Source organism: Oncorhynchus tshawytscha, linkage group LG08 (assembly GCF_018296145.1).
Source record: "Oncorhynchus tshawytscha isolate Ot180627B linkage group LG08, Otsh_v2.0, whole genome shotgun sequence".
Taxonomy (NCBI): Eukaryota; Metazoa; Chordata; class Actinopteri; order Salmoniformes; family Salmonidae; genus Oncorhynchus; species Oncorhynchus tshawytscha.
The window spans coordinates 9,758,086-9,775,080 of record NC_056436.1 but is presented as its reverse complement, the minus strand read 5'-3'; the positions used below and the strand labels follow the sequence as shown (position 1 = coordinate 9,775,080).

Genomic DNA, 16,995 nt, shown 5'->3' with positions numbered 1-16,995 from the left:
ATTTAATAATAATAATAATTCAGTGTGTTTTTTATTTATTTACAGCTGCATAGCTAATGTTATTCTTTGGTGTAAAAACACTTTTTCATGTCAATATTGTACATACATGTGATTGTAAAAGTTTTGTATATTTTGGTTTGGCCCATCGCGGGTTATCTGTATTTCCATACCCCCTTATTGTTCTCTTTTGCCTGACCTTCGGTATAGCAAGTTATGTTGTCCTTGGCTCCGAAATTGTTAAATAAAATAACGTGGTAATGATACACAATGTGCTGTTATGCAAACATAAGTGTGTAACAATGTGGATAATATAAAGGTTTATGTTAACAAGTTTCACCAAGCTTGCTAACTAGGGTATCTATTGTAACTTGTGAGTACTTTGGACAGTGTTTGAGTGAGTGTCCATGTGATTGCACAGATGCCTGAGAGCTATGACTGCGCCAAGGGTTAACATATTGTGTGTTGTCTCTTCGTGTGCAGGTATGTCTTTTATTTTGTCAAAATGATGTTCTGTATCATTTTACTTGTATTGTATGGTGTGCTGTTGTGCACTGAATGTGTGCACACAGCATCTGTTATTTCCTTGCGCTCTTTTGCCTGACCTTCGGCTAGCAAGGTTCCTGAGAGCTAGGACTGTGCCAAGGGCTAAACAAAATGTGTGTTGTCTCTTCGTGTGCAGGGCAAATAAAAATAATTCAACGAGCAGACCTCCAGTTGTGGCAGCGTCCTAATTAAAAGTACACAACACAGAACGAACCACGCTACATCAGCATCTAATCAGTCCCTCTGCTTCCTTTTGTCACGTTTGACCCAGTCAACCAATCCCAGTCCATCTCTTCACCCGAGCCTCTGCAACCAAGCCACTGCTAGACGTCCTCAGACGCAAACAAATTATTTACCAACAATTAAAAAACAAAATGAAATACCCCTGCAACAGTTTGATGTCGGTGGTATAACCACTGTGAATTTGATCAGACGGCTCCAAGAAGATTTTGAAAGTTTGTGTCTCCCTTCTTCAAAACCAGATGGGCTTTATTGAATTCAGTCTTGATTTCATGAGACCCACAGAGCATAATACACATTGCAAAATGCTCTCTTTTTACAAGTAACCTTTTAGCGAACACACAGTGTTGCATAGTATCAGTCCCCAACCTTCAGGACTACCTTGTCCCGTTGGACAAGATAGTCCTGACCAACCATTTTAGAAACACTGGTCTCTAAGAGATTCTGCTAAATTAATCAAATGGAAATGTAGACATGGAAAAAGGCTCAACCATCTGGAGTCGAGGAGCAACCAAACAATTTGATAATCATTGAAATGGAAAAGGTGCAGCTTTTCCATTTCCTTTTCAATAACGAATTTCGTTAAGCAGCAATATGTTTTCGCAATGGTGAGCGAGTGTTTGCGCCTTTTCCTTTTCAAATCTAAAAGGTACATACTGCCAGCAGTCTCACTCACTCACAGCCTCTGCCTTTTCAAATCTAAAAGGTACATACTGCAGCAGTCTCACTCACTCACAGCCTCTGCCTTTTCAAATCTAAAAGGTACATACTGCAGCAGTCTCACTCACTCACAGCCTCTGCCTTTTCAAATCTAAAAGGTACATACTGCAGCAGTCTCACTCACTCACAGCCTCTGCCTTTTCAAATCTAAAAGGTACATACTGCCAGCAGTCTCACTCCACTCACTCACAGCCTCTGCCTTTTCAAATCTAAAAGGTACATACTGCCAGCAGTCTCACTCACTCACAACCTCTGCCTTTTCAAATCTAAAAGGTACATACTGCCAGCAGTCTCACTCACTCACTCACAGCCTCTGCCTTTTCAAATCTAAAAGGTACATACTGCCAGCAGTCTCACTCACTCACTCACTCACTCACTCACTCACTCACTCACTCACTCACAGCCTCTGCCTTTTCAAATCTAAAAGGTACATACTGCAGCAGTCTCACTCACTCACAGCCTCTGCCTTTTCAAATCTAAAAGGTACATACTGCAGCAGTCTCACCTCTTTGAGGCAGCCCATGAAGTTGTTGCTGACAGGAGACCCAGGCAGGTCGGCGGTACTGGGGCTTCCACCCACGTAGAAGAAGTCATCGGATCCCAGCATGGTGTAGTCCTCCTGGGTGTAGCCCGTGGTCGTCAGGATGCCGTCAACCGATAACGTCACCTAGACAACGGGAAGAACCAGGAAGGAGAAAGTCCACTCATGACCATCTTGGGGTTGGTTAGGAATTGGGTTCCTCTTATGTACCAGGGAATACGTTTGTTAGTGTTTTTTTTGTCTGGATATTGTCTCAGTTGTGTTTTGGTTATGCTCGCTCTATAGAGTAAAGGCTTCAGGTGTGTGGCCCAGTCCCAAAACCAGGACCGTGTCACTGGATTCCTCATTGATTATGTCACATACTTCAACTCTTAGGTTCAACAAGGTCAGGTAGAGATTATATATCAGCAGTATATTTTCTTTAACTTTGAATGCAGGTTAGAATATGTGATTTCTTAGGGGATTTTGGTTAGGTTTGAATGGGTAAGTAAGATGCCAACAACACCAAGGACAAATTGATTGTGCTTGTTTTAGTTTGAGTTCAACTGATACGTGGTTTATTGAGACATTGACAAGTATAGAGATGTGCGGCTAGTTCCACACACACAAGGAGTATTAAATATCATATCCATATTGCAGTGAGATACTGTCTAAATACAAAATAAGTTGAGTGAATGGGGATGCAAACACAAAGTGAGGCCCACCGCTCTAAGTCAGCTGGATGGAACATACCAAAGGCCAAGCAGGACACACTCAGACCACACCAAAAGCCATGAGAGGGGGGTTTCAAGGCAGGTGTAGCGTCACAATCACCACACTAACATGCAGTGCACGCAAATGACACCTTGAATGGCAGGTGAGAGTTGGGTGTTAGGTAGGTTTTCAGGAAAGCAAAGGATGAGAATGGTGTGAGAATGGAGGGAGGGGGGAGAGGTTTGGGCATGTCATCCACCACTGTCTATTGGAAACAAGCTCCCACTGGTGACGTTTGGGGTTTTCCTTTCCTATTTTGTTGTAGTTGTGGAAAAGTTGCTGGCAGTTTGGTCAACAGTCATCAGCCAAAGGATAGGGAATGCATTGAGGCTTTAGTCAAACAGTATATCCCTAAAGAAAGACTAGGTCTGGAGGGCTTTGGAAGAGGGGAAGAAGTTGTAGAAAAGCAGAAAGGAAGGAGGAGAGAAGTTATTGCGAGAAACAGGAAGATGAAAGAGAGAGGGAGGGACAGGGTGTAATGGTTTTCTTTAGGTGAAGTAGAGGCGGACCAAAACGCAGCGTGATTATATTGATTCATGTTTAATAAAACAAAGATAAACACAAACACTACAAAACAATAAACATGGAAAACCAAAAACAGCCCTGTCTGGTGCAAAACACAGAGACAGGAACAATCACCCACAAACACACAGTGAAACCCAGGCTACCTAAATATGGTTCCCAATCAGAGACAATGACTAACACTTGCCTCTGATTGAGAACCATATCAGGCCAGACATAGAAATAGACAAACAAGACATCCAACATAGAATGCCCACTCAGATCACACACACAGATCACATGGTCAGGGTGTGACACAGGGGAGGAAATCAAATATGAAGAAAGCCAAGAAATACCAAACACATTTCCAATTTTGTTGAGAATGGTGTCTAGAATGAAGAATCATAAAAAAGAAGGAAGAGGAGAAGGAAGAGGGGAAGGAAGAAAGGGAGGGAATAAAGAGGGGGAGGGAAGAGGGGAAGGAAGGGGAAGGAAGAAGGGAGGGAAGAGGGGAGGGAAGAGGGGAAGGAAGAAAGGGAGGGAAGAGGGGAGGGAAGAAGGGAATGAAGGAAGGGAAGAAAGGGAGGGAATAAAGAGGGGGAGGGACGATGGGAAGGAAGAAAGGGAGGGAATAAAGAGGGGGAGGGGAGGGAAGAGGGGGAAGGAAGAAAGGAGGGAATAAAGAGGGGGAGATGGGAAGGAAGAATGGGAGGGAATAAAGAGGGGGGAGGGAAGGAAGAAAGGGAGGGAATAAAGAGGGGGGAGGGAAGAGGGGAAATAAAGAGGGGAGGGAAGGAGGGGAAGGAAGAAAGGGAGGGAATAAAGAGGGGGAAGAGGGAATAGAGGGGGAGGTAAGAGGGGGAAGGAAGAAAGGTAGGGAATAAAGGGGGAGGGGGAGGGGGAGGAGGAAGGAAGGAGAACACAGAAAACCCCAAAGGAAAATAGGAATGATATACAGTGCCTTGCGAAAGTATTCGGCCCCCTTGAACTTTGCGACCTTTTGCCACATTTCAGGCTTCAAACATAAAGATATAAAACTGTATTTTTTGGTGAAGAATCAACAAGAAGTGGGACACAATCATGAAGTGGAACGACATTTATTGGATATTTCAAACTTTTTTAACAAATTAAAAACTGAAAAATTGGGCGTGCAAAATTATTCAGCCCCTTTACTTTCAGTGCAGCAAACTCTCTCCAGAAGTTCAGTGAGGATCTCTGAATGATCCAATGTTGACCTAAATGACTAATGATGATAAATACAATCCACCTGTGTGTAATCAAGTCTCCGTATAAATGCACCTGCACTGTGATAGTCTCAGAGGTCCGTTAAAAGCGCAGAGAGCATCATGAAGAACAAGGAACACACCAGGCAGGTCCGAGATACTGTTGTGAAGAAGTTTAAAGCCGGATTTGGATACAAAAATATTTCCCAAGCTTTAAACATCCCAAGGAGCACTGTGCAAGCGATAATATTGAAATGGAAGGAGTATCAGACCACTGCAAATCTACCAAGACCTGGCCGTCTCTCTAAAATTTCAGCTCATACAAGGAGAAGACTGATCAGAGATGCAGCCAAGAGGCCCATGATCACTCTGGATGAACTGCAGAGATCTACAGCTGAGGTGGGAGACTCTGTCCATAGGACAACAATCAGTCGTATATTGCACAAATCTGGCCTTTATGGAAGAGTGGCAAGAAGAAAGCCATTTCTTAAAGATATCCATAAAATGTGTAGTTTAAAGTTTGCCACAAGCCACCTGGGAGACACACCAAACATGTGGAAGAAGGTGCTCTGGTCAGATGAAATCAAAATTGAACTTTTTGGCAACAATGCAAAACGTTATGTTTGGCGTAAAAGCAACACAGCTCATCACCCTGAACACACCATCCCCACTGTCAAACATGGTGGTGGCAGCATCATGGTTTGGGCCTGCTTTTCTTCAGCAGGGACAGGGAAGATGGTTAAAATTGATGGGAAGATGGATGGAGCCAAATACAGGACCATTCTGGAAGAAAACCTGATGGAGTCTGCCAAAGACCTGAGACTGGGACGGAGATTTGTCTTCCAACAAGACAATGATCCAAATCATAAAGCAAAATCTACAATGGAATGGTTCAAAAATAAACATATCCCGGTGTTAGAATGGCCAAGTCAAAGTCCAGACCTGAATCCAATCGAGAATCTGTGGAAAGAACTGAAAACAGCTGTTCACAAATGCTCTCCATCCAACCTCACTGAGCTTGAGTTGTTTTGCAAGGAGGAATGGGAAAAAATTTCAGTCTCTCGATGTGCAAAACTGATAGAGACATACCCCAAGCGACTTACAGCTGTAATCGCAGCAAAAGGTGGCGCTACAAAGTATTAACTTAAGGGGGCTGAATAATTTTGCACGTCCAATTTTTCAGTTTTTGATTTGTTAAAAAAGTTTGAAATATCCAATAAATGTCGTTCCACTTCATGATTGTGTCCCACTTGTTGTTGATTCTTCATAAAAAAATACAGTTTTATATCTTTATGTTTGAAGCCTGAAATGTGGCAAAAGGTCGCAAAGTTCAAGGGGGCCGAATACTTTCGCAAGGCACTGTATACCAGACAATGGAGTTTGTTTACCATAGCGTGTCCAATGCCTGATTGCTTTGAGGAAAAGGGGGGAAGAAATGAAAATATAAAGTGAACCAGAGGGGTTGTTAATTAATAAAAAAATAAACAATATGAATAAAGGATGATGAAGACTTTGGATTGGGTGTTAGTACAATAGCTGGTTTGGCAACGGTCAGTAGGACAATGATTCATTCCATGAGTAGTTAGATGTCATTTTCTACAAAAGCTTGTTCCCAGGGAGATAAGCCAGAGAGAGAGTGATTGAGAAAGAGAAAGACTGGGGGATAGTCTATGGACTATAACTCAATGTGTAATTCCAAACTATTCCATAGGTAGAGGGATGAACCTTAGTCATAGTAATATAAAAATATTTAAAATGAAATGTCAAAAACAACATCTGTCGTTAATGTATTTTACAAAATACAGTCTAAATTAAAATTGTTACAAATTATAATCTAACTCCAAATTCCTTACATCTCATAGTTGAAATCCATTGTCCTAGTCTATCTTTGGCCCCTCACCTAGAGCCAGAAACCTCCCTCCATCCACTCTCACTGAGGAGGTGAAAGGGAACAAGACCTTGACTATTAGCATATTTCAGAATGTGGATTTCTGGGCAATTTTACAGCTGAACTGAGATCAGTCTAGAGTAAACAGGAGCCATTGTGGTTGACTGGAGCTTCCCTCTGCCAGCAGCCACGATCAGGGAGAAATAGAGAGAGAGAGTGAGAGAGAGAGAAGCAGTCTCCTGAACACATCAAATGTGTGATGGCTTCTGGGAGAGAGAGAGAGAGAGAGAGAGAGAGAGAGAGAGAGAGAGAGAGAGAGACAGAGACAGAGAGAGACAGAGACAGAGAGAGAGACAGAGACAGAGACAGAGACAGAGAGAGAGACAGAGAGAGAGAGAGAGAGAGAGAGAGAGAGAGAGAGAGAGAGAGAGAGAGAGAGAGACAGAGACAGAGAGAGAGAGAGAGAGAGAGAGACAAAGAGAGAGAGAGACAGAGACAGAGACAGAGACAGAGACAGAGACAGAGACAGAGACAGAGACAGAGACAGAGAGTGTGCCATCACAGCAGCAAGATTTGTGACCTGTTGCCACGAGAAAAGAGCAACCAGTGAAGAACACACACCATTGTAAATACAACCCATATCTATGCTTATTTATTTTATATTTTATCTTATGTCCTTTACCATTTGTACATTGTTAAAACACTGTATATATATATATATGACATTTGTAATGTCTTTATTGTTTTGAAACTTCTGTATGTGTGATGTTTACTGTTAATTTTTGTTGTTTTTCACTTTATATATTCACTTTGTATGTTGTCTACCTCACTTGCTTTGGCAATGTTAACACATGTTTCCCATGCCAATAAAGCCCTTGAATTGAATTGAGAGAGAGACAGAGAGAGAGAGAGAGACAGAGAGAGAGAGAGACAGAGAGAGACAGACAGAGAGAGAGAGAGAGATAGAGAGAGAGAGAGAGAGAGAGAGAGAGAGAGAGAGAGAGAGAGAGAGAGAAAGAGAGAGACAGAGAATAGTGGGGAGTTCTGCTCACAGAGGCCAACAGTGAGCCTTGATGGACAGAGGGAAATGTGACAGAAAATTGGTGCGCTTGGAATTCAGGAAATATGGAGAAAATGAATACGGGAAAGTAAGTCAAAGTAGGCAGAAAATAAACAATGTTTTTAGTAAACAGTAATTGCATAGTGCGATTAAAAATATAGAGAGTCTTAAGAAGAAGAAAACTAAATCAAACGAAATGTAGGAATTCTTGTGAACTTTTCCACCTATGATCAACAAAGTAAAAGAACAGGAGATGTATGACGATGTATGATGTATGACGCTCAATAAAAACTATTTAGGAACTGAACCCAAGACACTATTACCTGTCTCACCCTCCCGAGACACAATTACCTGTCTCACCCTCCGAGCCACTATTACCCGTCTCACCCTCCCGAGACACAATTACCTGTCTCACCCTCCGAGGTACTATTACCTGTCTCACCCTCCCGAGCCACTATTACCTGTCTCACCCTCACGAGACACGATTACCTGTCTCACCCTCCGAGCCACTATTACCTGTCTCACCTTCCCTAGCAAAAATTACCTGTCTCACCCTCCGAGCCACTATTACCTGTCTCACCTCCCGAGCCACTCTCTCACCCTCCCGAGCCACTATTACCTGTCTCACCTTCCCTAGCAACAATTACCTGTCTCACCCTCCGAGCCACTATTACCTGTCTCACCCTCCAAGCCACTATCACCTGTCTCACCTTCCCTAGCAACAATTACCTGTCTCACCCTCCGAGCCACTATTACCTGTCTCACCCTCCCTAGCAACAATTACCTGTCTCACCCTCCCTAGCAACAATTACCTGTCTCACCCTCTGAGCCACTATTACCTGTCTCACCCTCCCGAGCCACTATTACCTGTCTCACCCTCCGATCCACTATTACCTGTCTCACCCTCCCTAGCCACTATTACCTGTCTCACCCTCCGAGCCACTATTACCTGTCTCACCCTCCCGAGCCACTATTACCTGTCTCACCCTCCGAGCCACTATTACCTGTCTCACACTCCGAGCCACTATTACCTGTCTCACCTTCCCTAGCAACAATTACCTGTCTCACCCTCCGAGCCACTATTACCTGTCTCACCTTCCCTAGCAACAATTACCTGTCTCACCCTCCCTAGCCACTATTACCTGTCTCACCCTCCCGAGCCACTATTACCTGTCTCACCCTCCCTAGCCACTATTACCTGTCTGAGGTTGCGCGTAACCTTGACGTCGTGCCAGGCATTGTCATTGAACTTCCCGTTGACAGGCTCCACGATGGCCTCGAAGGCCCCGGAGCCCAGGTTGATGACCAGGGACACGGCTCCGTCCTTCAGGGCCAGGTTGACGTAGTCAGCAGACTTCCCCGTGTGGAGGATCAGGCCATTGCGCTGCCACGTCTTGAAGGAGAGCGTGATCTCGTCGCTGGAGGACTGGATAGGGTTCTGGGACAAGTCGTAGCAGAAGTACTCAGAGCCGCGGAACGTGGCCACATTCTCCTCCCGCACTGCAATGGAACAGAGAACAGGTGTTAGAACCCAACCAAAGATAAACCAAAGAGGAAAAGGGAGGGAGAGGTTAGAACCTAATATAGAAAACACAACAGAGAAACTAGAGATGTTATAGCATGAAGACTCTCCAGAAATCTAGGACATTTAAAGATGTAGTCAAGACACAATAAAAGCAACCCCAGCATATACTTAGTCAGGCAAAAAATGAGAATAACAGACACGAATAATACTGAGAAGATACAGGATAGACTGAGTTTCAGTGCAGCATGACAATTAAATATAACATTTGGAGAAAGGGCGTGTCAGGCATAGCTATCGTCAAACATTATCGGAAGGCTAATTTTGCATCTGGAATTGGTATATCCTGTGAAATGGCAGGAATGTGATAAAGGGTTATGCTTTAAATTAGATGGAAGGAAGGAGATAAAAAAGAGGAGCGAGAGAGGGAGAGAGAGAGAGGAGAGAGAGGAGAGAGAAGGAGCGAGAGAGGGAGAGAGAGAGGGAGAGAGAGAGAGAAGGAGCGAGAGAGGGAGAGAGAGAGGGAGAGAGAGAAGGAGAGAGAGAGAGGAGAGAGAGAGGGAGAGAGAGAAGGAGAGAGAGAGAAGAGAGGGAGAGAGAGAGAGAAGGAGCGAAAGAGGGAGAGAGAGAGAGGAGAGAGAGGGGAGAGAGAGAAGGAGCGAGAGAGGGAGAGAGAGAGAGGAGAGAGAGAGGGAGAGAGAGAGAGAGGGAGAGAGAGAGAGAGAGGGAGAGAGAGAGAGGAGAGAGAGAGGGAGAGAGAGAATGCGAGAGAGAGAGGAGAGAGAGAGGGAGAGAGAGAGAGGAGAGAGAGGGAGAGAGAGAAGGAGCGAGAGAGGGAGAGAGAGAGAGAGAGAGAGGGAGAGAGAGAAGGAGAGAGAGAGAGAAGAGAGGGAGAGAGAGAGAGAAGGAGCGAGAGAGGGAGAGAGAGAGAGGAGAGAGAGAGGGAGAGAGAGGGAGAGAGAGAAGGAGCGAGAGAGGGAGAGAGAGAGGAGAGAGAGGGAGAGAGAGAGAGGAGCGAGGGAGGGAGGGAGAGAGAGAGAGGAGCGAGAGAGGGAGAGAGAGAAGGAGCGAGAGAGAGAGAGAGAGAGGGGAGAAGGAGCGAGAGAGGGAGAGAGAGAGAGGAGAGAGGGAGAGAGAGAAGGAGCGAGAGAGAGAGAGAGAGAGAGAGGAGAGAGGAGAAGAGAAGGAGCGAGAGAGAGAGAGAAGGAGCGAGAGAGGGAGAGAGAGAGGAGAAGGAGCGAGAGAGAGAGAGAGGGAGAAGGAGCGAGAGAGAGAGAGGAGAGAGAGAGAGAGAGAGAGAGAGAAGAGAGAGAGAGAGAGAGAGAGAGAGAGAGAGAGAAAAGGAGTGAGAGAGAGAGAGAGGGAGAAGGAGCGAGAGAGAGAGAGAGAGAAAAAGAGAGTAGAGGGAGCATCAAGGATATGAACATTGTTGAACACATTCGGGCCTTGGCAAAAGAGAGAAAGACAGCGAGAGGGGACAGAGAGAGTAGACAGAGAGAGGGGAGTAACATATGGAGAGAATGACAGAAGACAGGGAATGAGACAATAGAAGAGAGTGAATGGCTAGTGAGTAAGAAAGAAAGAGGGTGAGGAGGGAGGGAGGGAGGGAGGGAGGGAGGGAGGGAGGGAGGGAGGGAGGGAGGGAGGGGGAGGGAGGGAGGGAGGGAGGGAGGGAGGGAGGGAGGGAGGGAGGGAGGGAGGGAGGGAGGGAGGGAAAAGAGTGCCGTCTGGAGCACTTATCTGTGAGATCATCTTCAATTAGCTCTCTGTCGGCAAAGTGGAGTGATGCTGGGGAGTGTGTGGGTTTAGCCATCGCCAGGCGGAATATATCAGAGCCAGACAGCCAGCGCTAGCCGCTCCACTCCCTCTCTGGCTCGGGGCTACAACATGTTCTCTGCATACTCAATAAGGCCCTGGTCGACTGGAAATGGCTTCCGTCTTTGATCCTCTGAATAAAGCGGCTACAGTCTTCAGGCCTCATTTCCTTAAAAGGAATCCATTCCACAGTGGAAATGGCATTTGGCTAGAATGTGTGCCTCAGACCCAGGTCCAGTGCTGATAGGACAGAATGAGCGGAGGGCCATTTGACCCATAGAATTACATACATGATTTCTATGATTTGACATCACAATAGGTCAACTGTCAGGTGGAGCCTGGGTGAAACTAAACATTTGCCAAAGATAATACATTATATTCATCTGGCCTGCCTGGGTCAAAAACACATGTCAAAGAGTAATTCAACTTGGAGTTGAGACTTTTCCAGTTCTATTGTATTATAAAAACTACATTCAAGTGCAGCTCAAGTATATTGGAAAAATACATATATATTCTTGATATATATATATATATATATATATATATAAACTCACCAAAAAAATAACTGTCCTCTCACTGTCAACTGCGTTTGTTTTCAGCAAACTTAACATGTGTAAATATTTGTTTGAACATAACAAGATTGTACTTCCGGCGCCGACAGAGATGGCCGCCTCGCTTCGCGTTCCTAGGAAACTATGCAGTTTTTTGTTTTTTTACGTGTTATTTCTTACACTAGTACCCCAGGTCATCTTAGGTTTCTTTACATACAGCCGAGAAGAACTACTGAATATAAGATCAGCGTCAACTCACCATCAGTACGACCAAGAATATGTTTTTCGCGATGCGGATCCTGTGTTCTGCCTTACAACCAGTGTAACGGAGTGGATCACATGCAGCGACCAAAAAAAAAACGACTCAGAAAAAGAGGGAAACGAAGCGGTCTTCTGGTCAGACTCCGGAGACGGGCACATCGTGCACCACTCCCTAGCATTCTTCTTGCCAATGTCCAGTCTCTTGACAACAAGGTTGATGAAATCCGAGCAAGGGTAGCATTCCAGAGGGACATCAGAGACTGTAACGTTCTCTGCTTCACGGAAACATGGCTAACTGGAGAGACGCAATCCGAAGTTGTGCAGCCAGCGGGTTTCTCCACGCATCGCGCCGACAGAAACAAACATCTTTCTGGTAAGAAGACGGGCGGGGGCGTATGCCTTATGGCCAACGTGACATGGTGTGATGAAAGAAACATACAGGAACTCAAATCCTTCTGTTCACCTGATTTAGAATTCCTCACAATCAAATGTAGACCGCATTATCTACCAAGAGAATTCTCTTCGATTATAATCACAGCCGTATATATCCCCCAAGCAGACACATCGATGGCTCTGAACGAACTTTATTTAACTCTCTGCAAACTGGAAACGATTTATCCGGAGGCTGCATTCATTGTAGCTGGGGATTTTAACAAGGCTAATCTGAAAACAAGACTCCCTAAATTTTATCAGCATATCGATTGCGCAACCAGGGGTGGAAAGACCCTGGATCATTGTTACTCTAACTTCCGCGACGCATATAAGGCCCTGCCCCGCCCCCTTTCGGAAAAGCTGACCACGACTCCATTTTGTTGATCCCTGCCTACAGACAGAAACTAAAACAAGAAGCTCCCACGCTGAGGTCTGTCCAACGCTGGTCAGACCAAGCTGACTCCACACTCCAAGACTGCTTCCATCACGTGGACTGGGAGATGTTTCGTATTGCGTCAGACAACAACATTGACGAATACGCTGATACGGTGTGCGAGTTCATTAGAACGTGCGTTGAAGATGTCGTTCCCATAGCAACGATTAAAACATTCCCTAACCAGAAACCGTGGATTGATGGCAGCATTCGTGTGAAACTGAAGGCACGAACCACTGCTTTTAATCAGGGCAAGGTGTCTGGTAACATGACTGAATACAAACAGTGCAGCTATTCCCTCCGCAAGGCTATCAAACAAGCTAATCGCCAGTACAGAGACAAAGTAGAATCTCAATTCAACGGCTCAGACACAAGAGGTATGTGGCAGGGTCTACAGTCAATCACGGACTACAGGAAGAAACCCAGCCCAGTCACGGACCAGGATGTCTTGCTCCCAGGCAGACTAAATAACTTTTTGCCCGCTTTGAGGACAATACAGTGCCACTGACACGGCCTGCAACGGAAACATGCGGTCTCTCCTTCACTGCAGCCGAAGTGAGTAAGACATTTAAACGTGTTAACCCTCGCAAGGCTGCAGGCCCAGACGGCATCCCCAGCCGCGCCCTCAGAGCATGCGCAGACCAGCTGGCCGGTGTGTTTACGGACATATTCAATCAATCCCTATACCAGTCTGCTGTTCCCACATGCTTCAAGAGGGCCACCATTGTTCCTGTTCCCAAGAAAGCTAAGGTAACTGAGCTAAACGACTACCGCCCCCGTAGCACTCACATCCGTCATCATGAAGTGCTTTGAGAGACTAGTCAAGGACCATATCACCTCCACCCTACCTGACACCCTTGACCCACTCCAATTTGCTTACCGCCCAAATAGGTCCACAGACGATGCAATCTCAACCACACTGCACACTGCCCTAACCCATCTGGACAAGAGGAATACCTATGTGAGAATGCTGTTCATCGACTACAGCTCGGCATTCAACACCATAGTACCCTCCAAGCTCGTCATCAAGCTCGAGACCCTGGGTCTCGACCCCGCCCTGTGCAACTGGGTACTGGACTTCCTGACGGGCCGCCCCCAGGCGGTGAGGGTAGGCAACAACATCTCCTCCCCGCTGATCCTCAACACTGGGGCCCCACAAGGGTGCGTTCTGAGCCCTCTCCTGTACTCCCTGTTCACCCACGACTGCGTGGCCATGCACGCCTCCAACTCAATCATCAAGTTTGCGGACGACACAACAGTGGTAGGCTTGATTACCAACAACGACGAGACGGCCTACAGGGAGGAGGTGAGGGCCCTCGGAGTGTGGTGTCAGGAAAATAACCTCACACTCAACGTCAACAAAACTAAGGAGATGATTGTGGACTTCAGGAAACAGCAGAGGGAACACCCCCATCCACATCGATGGAACAGTAGTGGAGAGGGTAGCAAGTTTTAAGTTCCTCGGCATACACATCACAGACAAACTGAATTGGTCCACTCACACAGACAGCATCGTGAGGAAGGCGCAGCAGTGCCTCTTCAACCTCAGGAGGCTGAAGAAATTCGGCTTGTCACCAAAAGCACTCACAAACTTCTACAGATGCACAATCGAGAGCATCCTGGCGGGCTGTATCACCGCCTGGTATGGCAACTGCACCGCCCTCAACCGTAAGGCTCTCCAGAGGGTAGTGAGGTCTGCACAACGCATCACCGGGGCAAACTACCTGCCCTCCAGGACACCTACACCACCCGATGCTACAGGAAGGCCATAAAGATCATCAAGGACATCAACCACCCGAGCCACTGCCTGTTCACCCCGCTGTCATCCAGAAGGCGAGGTCAGTACAGGTGCATCAAAGCTGGGACCGAGAGACTGAAAAACAGCTTCTATCTCAAGGCCATCAGACTGTTAAACAGCCACCACTAACATTGAGTGGCTACTGCCAACACACTGTCAATGACACTGACTCTACTCCAGCCACTTTAATCATGGGAATTGATGGGAAATGATGTAAATATATCACTAGCCACTTTAAACAATGCTACCTTATATAATGTTACTTACCCTACATTGTTCATCTCATATGCATACGTTGATACTGTACTCTATATCATCGACTGCATCCTTATGTAATACATGTATCACTAGCCACTTTAACTATGCCACTTGGTTTACATACTTATCTCATATGTATATACTGTACTCGATATCATCTACTGTATCTTGCCTATGCTGCTCTGTACCATCACTCATTCATATACCCTTATGTACATATTCTTTATCCCCTTACACTGTGTATAAGACAGTAGTTTTTTTTGGGAATTGTTAGTTAGATTACTTGCTCGTTATTACTGCATTGTCGGAACTAGAAGCACAAGCATTTCGCTACACTCGCATTAACATCTGCTAACCATGTGTATGTGACAAATAAAATTTGATTTGATTTGATTTGATTTGATTTGAGATTCAACAACTGAGACATAAACTGAACAAGTTCCACATACATGTGACTAACAGAAATGGATTCATGTGTCCCTGAACAAAGGGGGAGGAGGGTCAAAATCAATAGTTACAGTCAGTATCTGGACACCAGCTGCATTAAGTACTGCAGTGCATCTCCTCCTCATGGACGGCATCAGATTTGCCAGTTCTTGCTGTGAGATGTTACGCAACTCTTCTACCAAGGCACATGCAAGTTCCCGGATATTTCTGGGGGAATGGCACTAGCCCTCACCCTCCGATCCAACAGGTTCCAGACGTGCTCAATGGGATTGAGATCTGGGCTCTTCGCTGGCCATGGCAGAACACTGACATTCCTGTCTTGCAGGAAATCACACACAGGACGAGCAGTATGGCTGGTGGCATTGTCATGCTGGAGGGTCATGTCAGGATGAGCCTGCAGGAAGGGTACCACATGAGGGAGGAGGATGTCTTCACTGTAACACACAGCATTGAGTTTGCCTGCAATGACAACAAGCTCAGTCCGATGATGCTCTGACACACCACCCAGACCATGACAGACCCTCCACCTCCAAATCAATCCCACTCCAGAGTACAGGCCTCGTTGTAACTCTCATTCCTTCAACGTTAAACGCGACTCCGACCATCACCCATGGTGAAACAAAACCGCGACTCGTCAGAGAAGAGCACTTTTTGCCAGTCCTGTCTGGTTCAGCAATGGTGGGTTTGTGCCGATAGGTGACGTTGTTTCCGGTGATGTCTGGTGAGTACCTGCCTTACAACAGGCCTACAAGCCCTCAGTCCAGCCTCTCTCAGCCTATTGCGGACAGTCTGAGCACTGATGGAGGGATTGTGCGTTCCTGGTGTAAATCGGGCAGTTGTTGTTGCCATCCTGTACCAGTCCCGTCGGTGTGATGTTCGGATGTACTGATCCTGTGCAGGTGTTGTTGCACGTGGTCTGCCACTGCGAGGACGATCAGCTGTCCATCCTGTCTCCCTGTAGCGCTGTCTCACAGTATGGACATGGCAACTTATTGCCCTGGCCACATCTGCAGTCCTCATGCCTCCTTGCAGAATGGCTAAGGCACATTCACACAGATGAGCAGGGATCCTGGGCGTCTTTCTTTTGGTGTTTTTCAGAGTCAGTAGAAAGGCCTCTTTATTGTCCTAAGTTTTCATAACTGTGACCTTAATTGCCTACCATCTGTAAGTTCTTAGTGTCGTAACAACCCTTCCACAGTTGCATGTTCATTGAACAAGCATGAGAAAAAGTGGTTAATCCCTTTACAATGAAGATCTGGGAAGTTATTTGGATTTTTAAGAATTATCTTTGAGACAGGGTGCTGAAAATGGGACATTTATTTTCTTGCTTAGTTTAAATATACTGTGGGGCAAAAAAGTATTTAGTCATCCACCAATTGTGCAAGTTCTCCCACTTAAAAAGATGAGAGAGGCCTGTAATTTTCATCATAGGTACACTTCAACTATGACAGACAAATGAGGGGGAAAAAAATCCAGAAAATCACATTGTAGGATTTTTAATGAATTTATTTGCAAATTATGGTGGAAAATAAGTATTTGGTCAATAACAAAAGTTTATCTCAATACTTTGTTATATACCCTTTGTTGGCAATGACAGAGTTCAAACGTTTTCTGTAAGTCTTCACGAGGTTTTTACACACTGTTGCTGGTATTTTGGCCCATTCCTCCATGCAGATCTCCTCTAGAGCAGTGACATTTTGGGGCTGTTGCAGGGCAACACGGACTTTGAACTCCCTCTAAAGATTTTCTGTGGGGTTGAGATCTGGAGACTGGCTAGGCCACTCCAAGACCTTAAAATGCTTCTTACGAAGCCACTCCTTCGTTGCCCGGGCGGCGTGTTTGGGATCATTGTCATGCTGAAAGACCCAGCCACGTTTCATCTTCAATGCCCTTGCTGATGGAAGGAGGTTTTCACTCAAAATCTCACCATACATGGCCCCATTCATCCTTTCCTTTACACAGATCAGTCGTCCTGGTCCCTTTGCAGAAAAACAGCCCCAAAGCATGAT

General features: G+C 45.8%; 2 protein-coding genes across 3 annotated transcripts in view; both read right to left on the bottom strand.

The window, feature by feature from the left end:
* The window catches only part of LOC112264079 (neurexin-3a), a 548,855-nt gene extending 539,890 nt beyond the window's left edge, over positions 1 to 8,965 (bottom strand). Inside the window, exons 1-2 of one of the 2 annotated variants that reach the window (XM_042325188.1) lie at positions 8,668 to 8,965; positions 2,009 to 2,170 (exon numbers count right to left, since the gene is read on the bottom strand). In XM_042325188.1, coding sequence (XP_042181122.1) covers positions 2,009 to 2,110 — 102 coding nt within the window. In that variant the 5' untranslated portion in view covers positions 2,111 to 2,170; positions 8,668 to 8,965. The remainder of the gene's footprint in view (positions 1 to 2,008; positions 2,171 to 8,667) is intronic. The other variant, XM_042325189.1, reaches the window with a different exon arrangement.
* LOC112255808 (neurexin-3a-like) overlaps positions 8,617 to 16,995 on the bottom strand; it is a 170,608-nt gene continuing 162,229 nt past the window's right edge. Inside the window, exon 4 of the mRNA XM_042326240.1 lies at positions 8,617 to 8,969. Within this exon, the coding sequence (XP_042182174.1) occupies positions 8,617 to 8,969 (353 nt within the window). The remainder of the gene's footprint in view (positions 8,970 to 16,995) is intronic.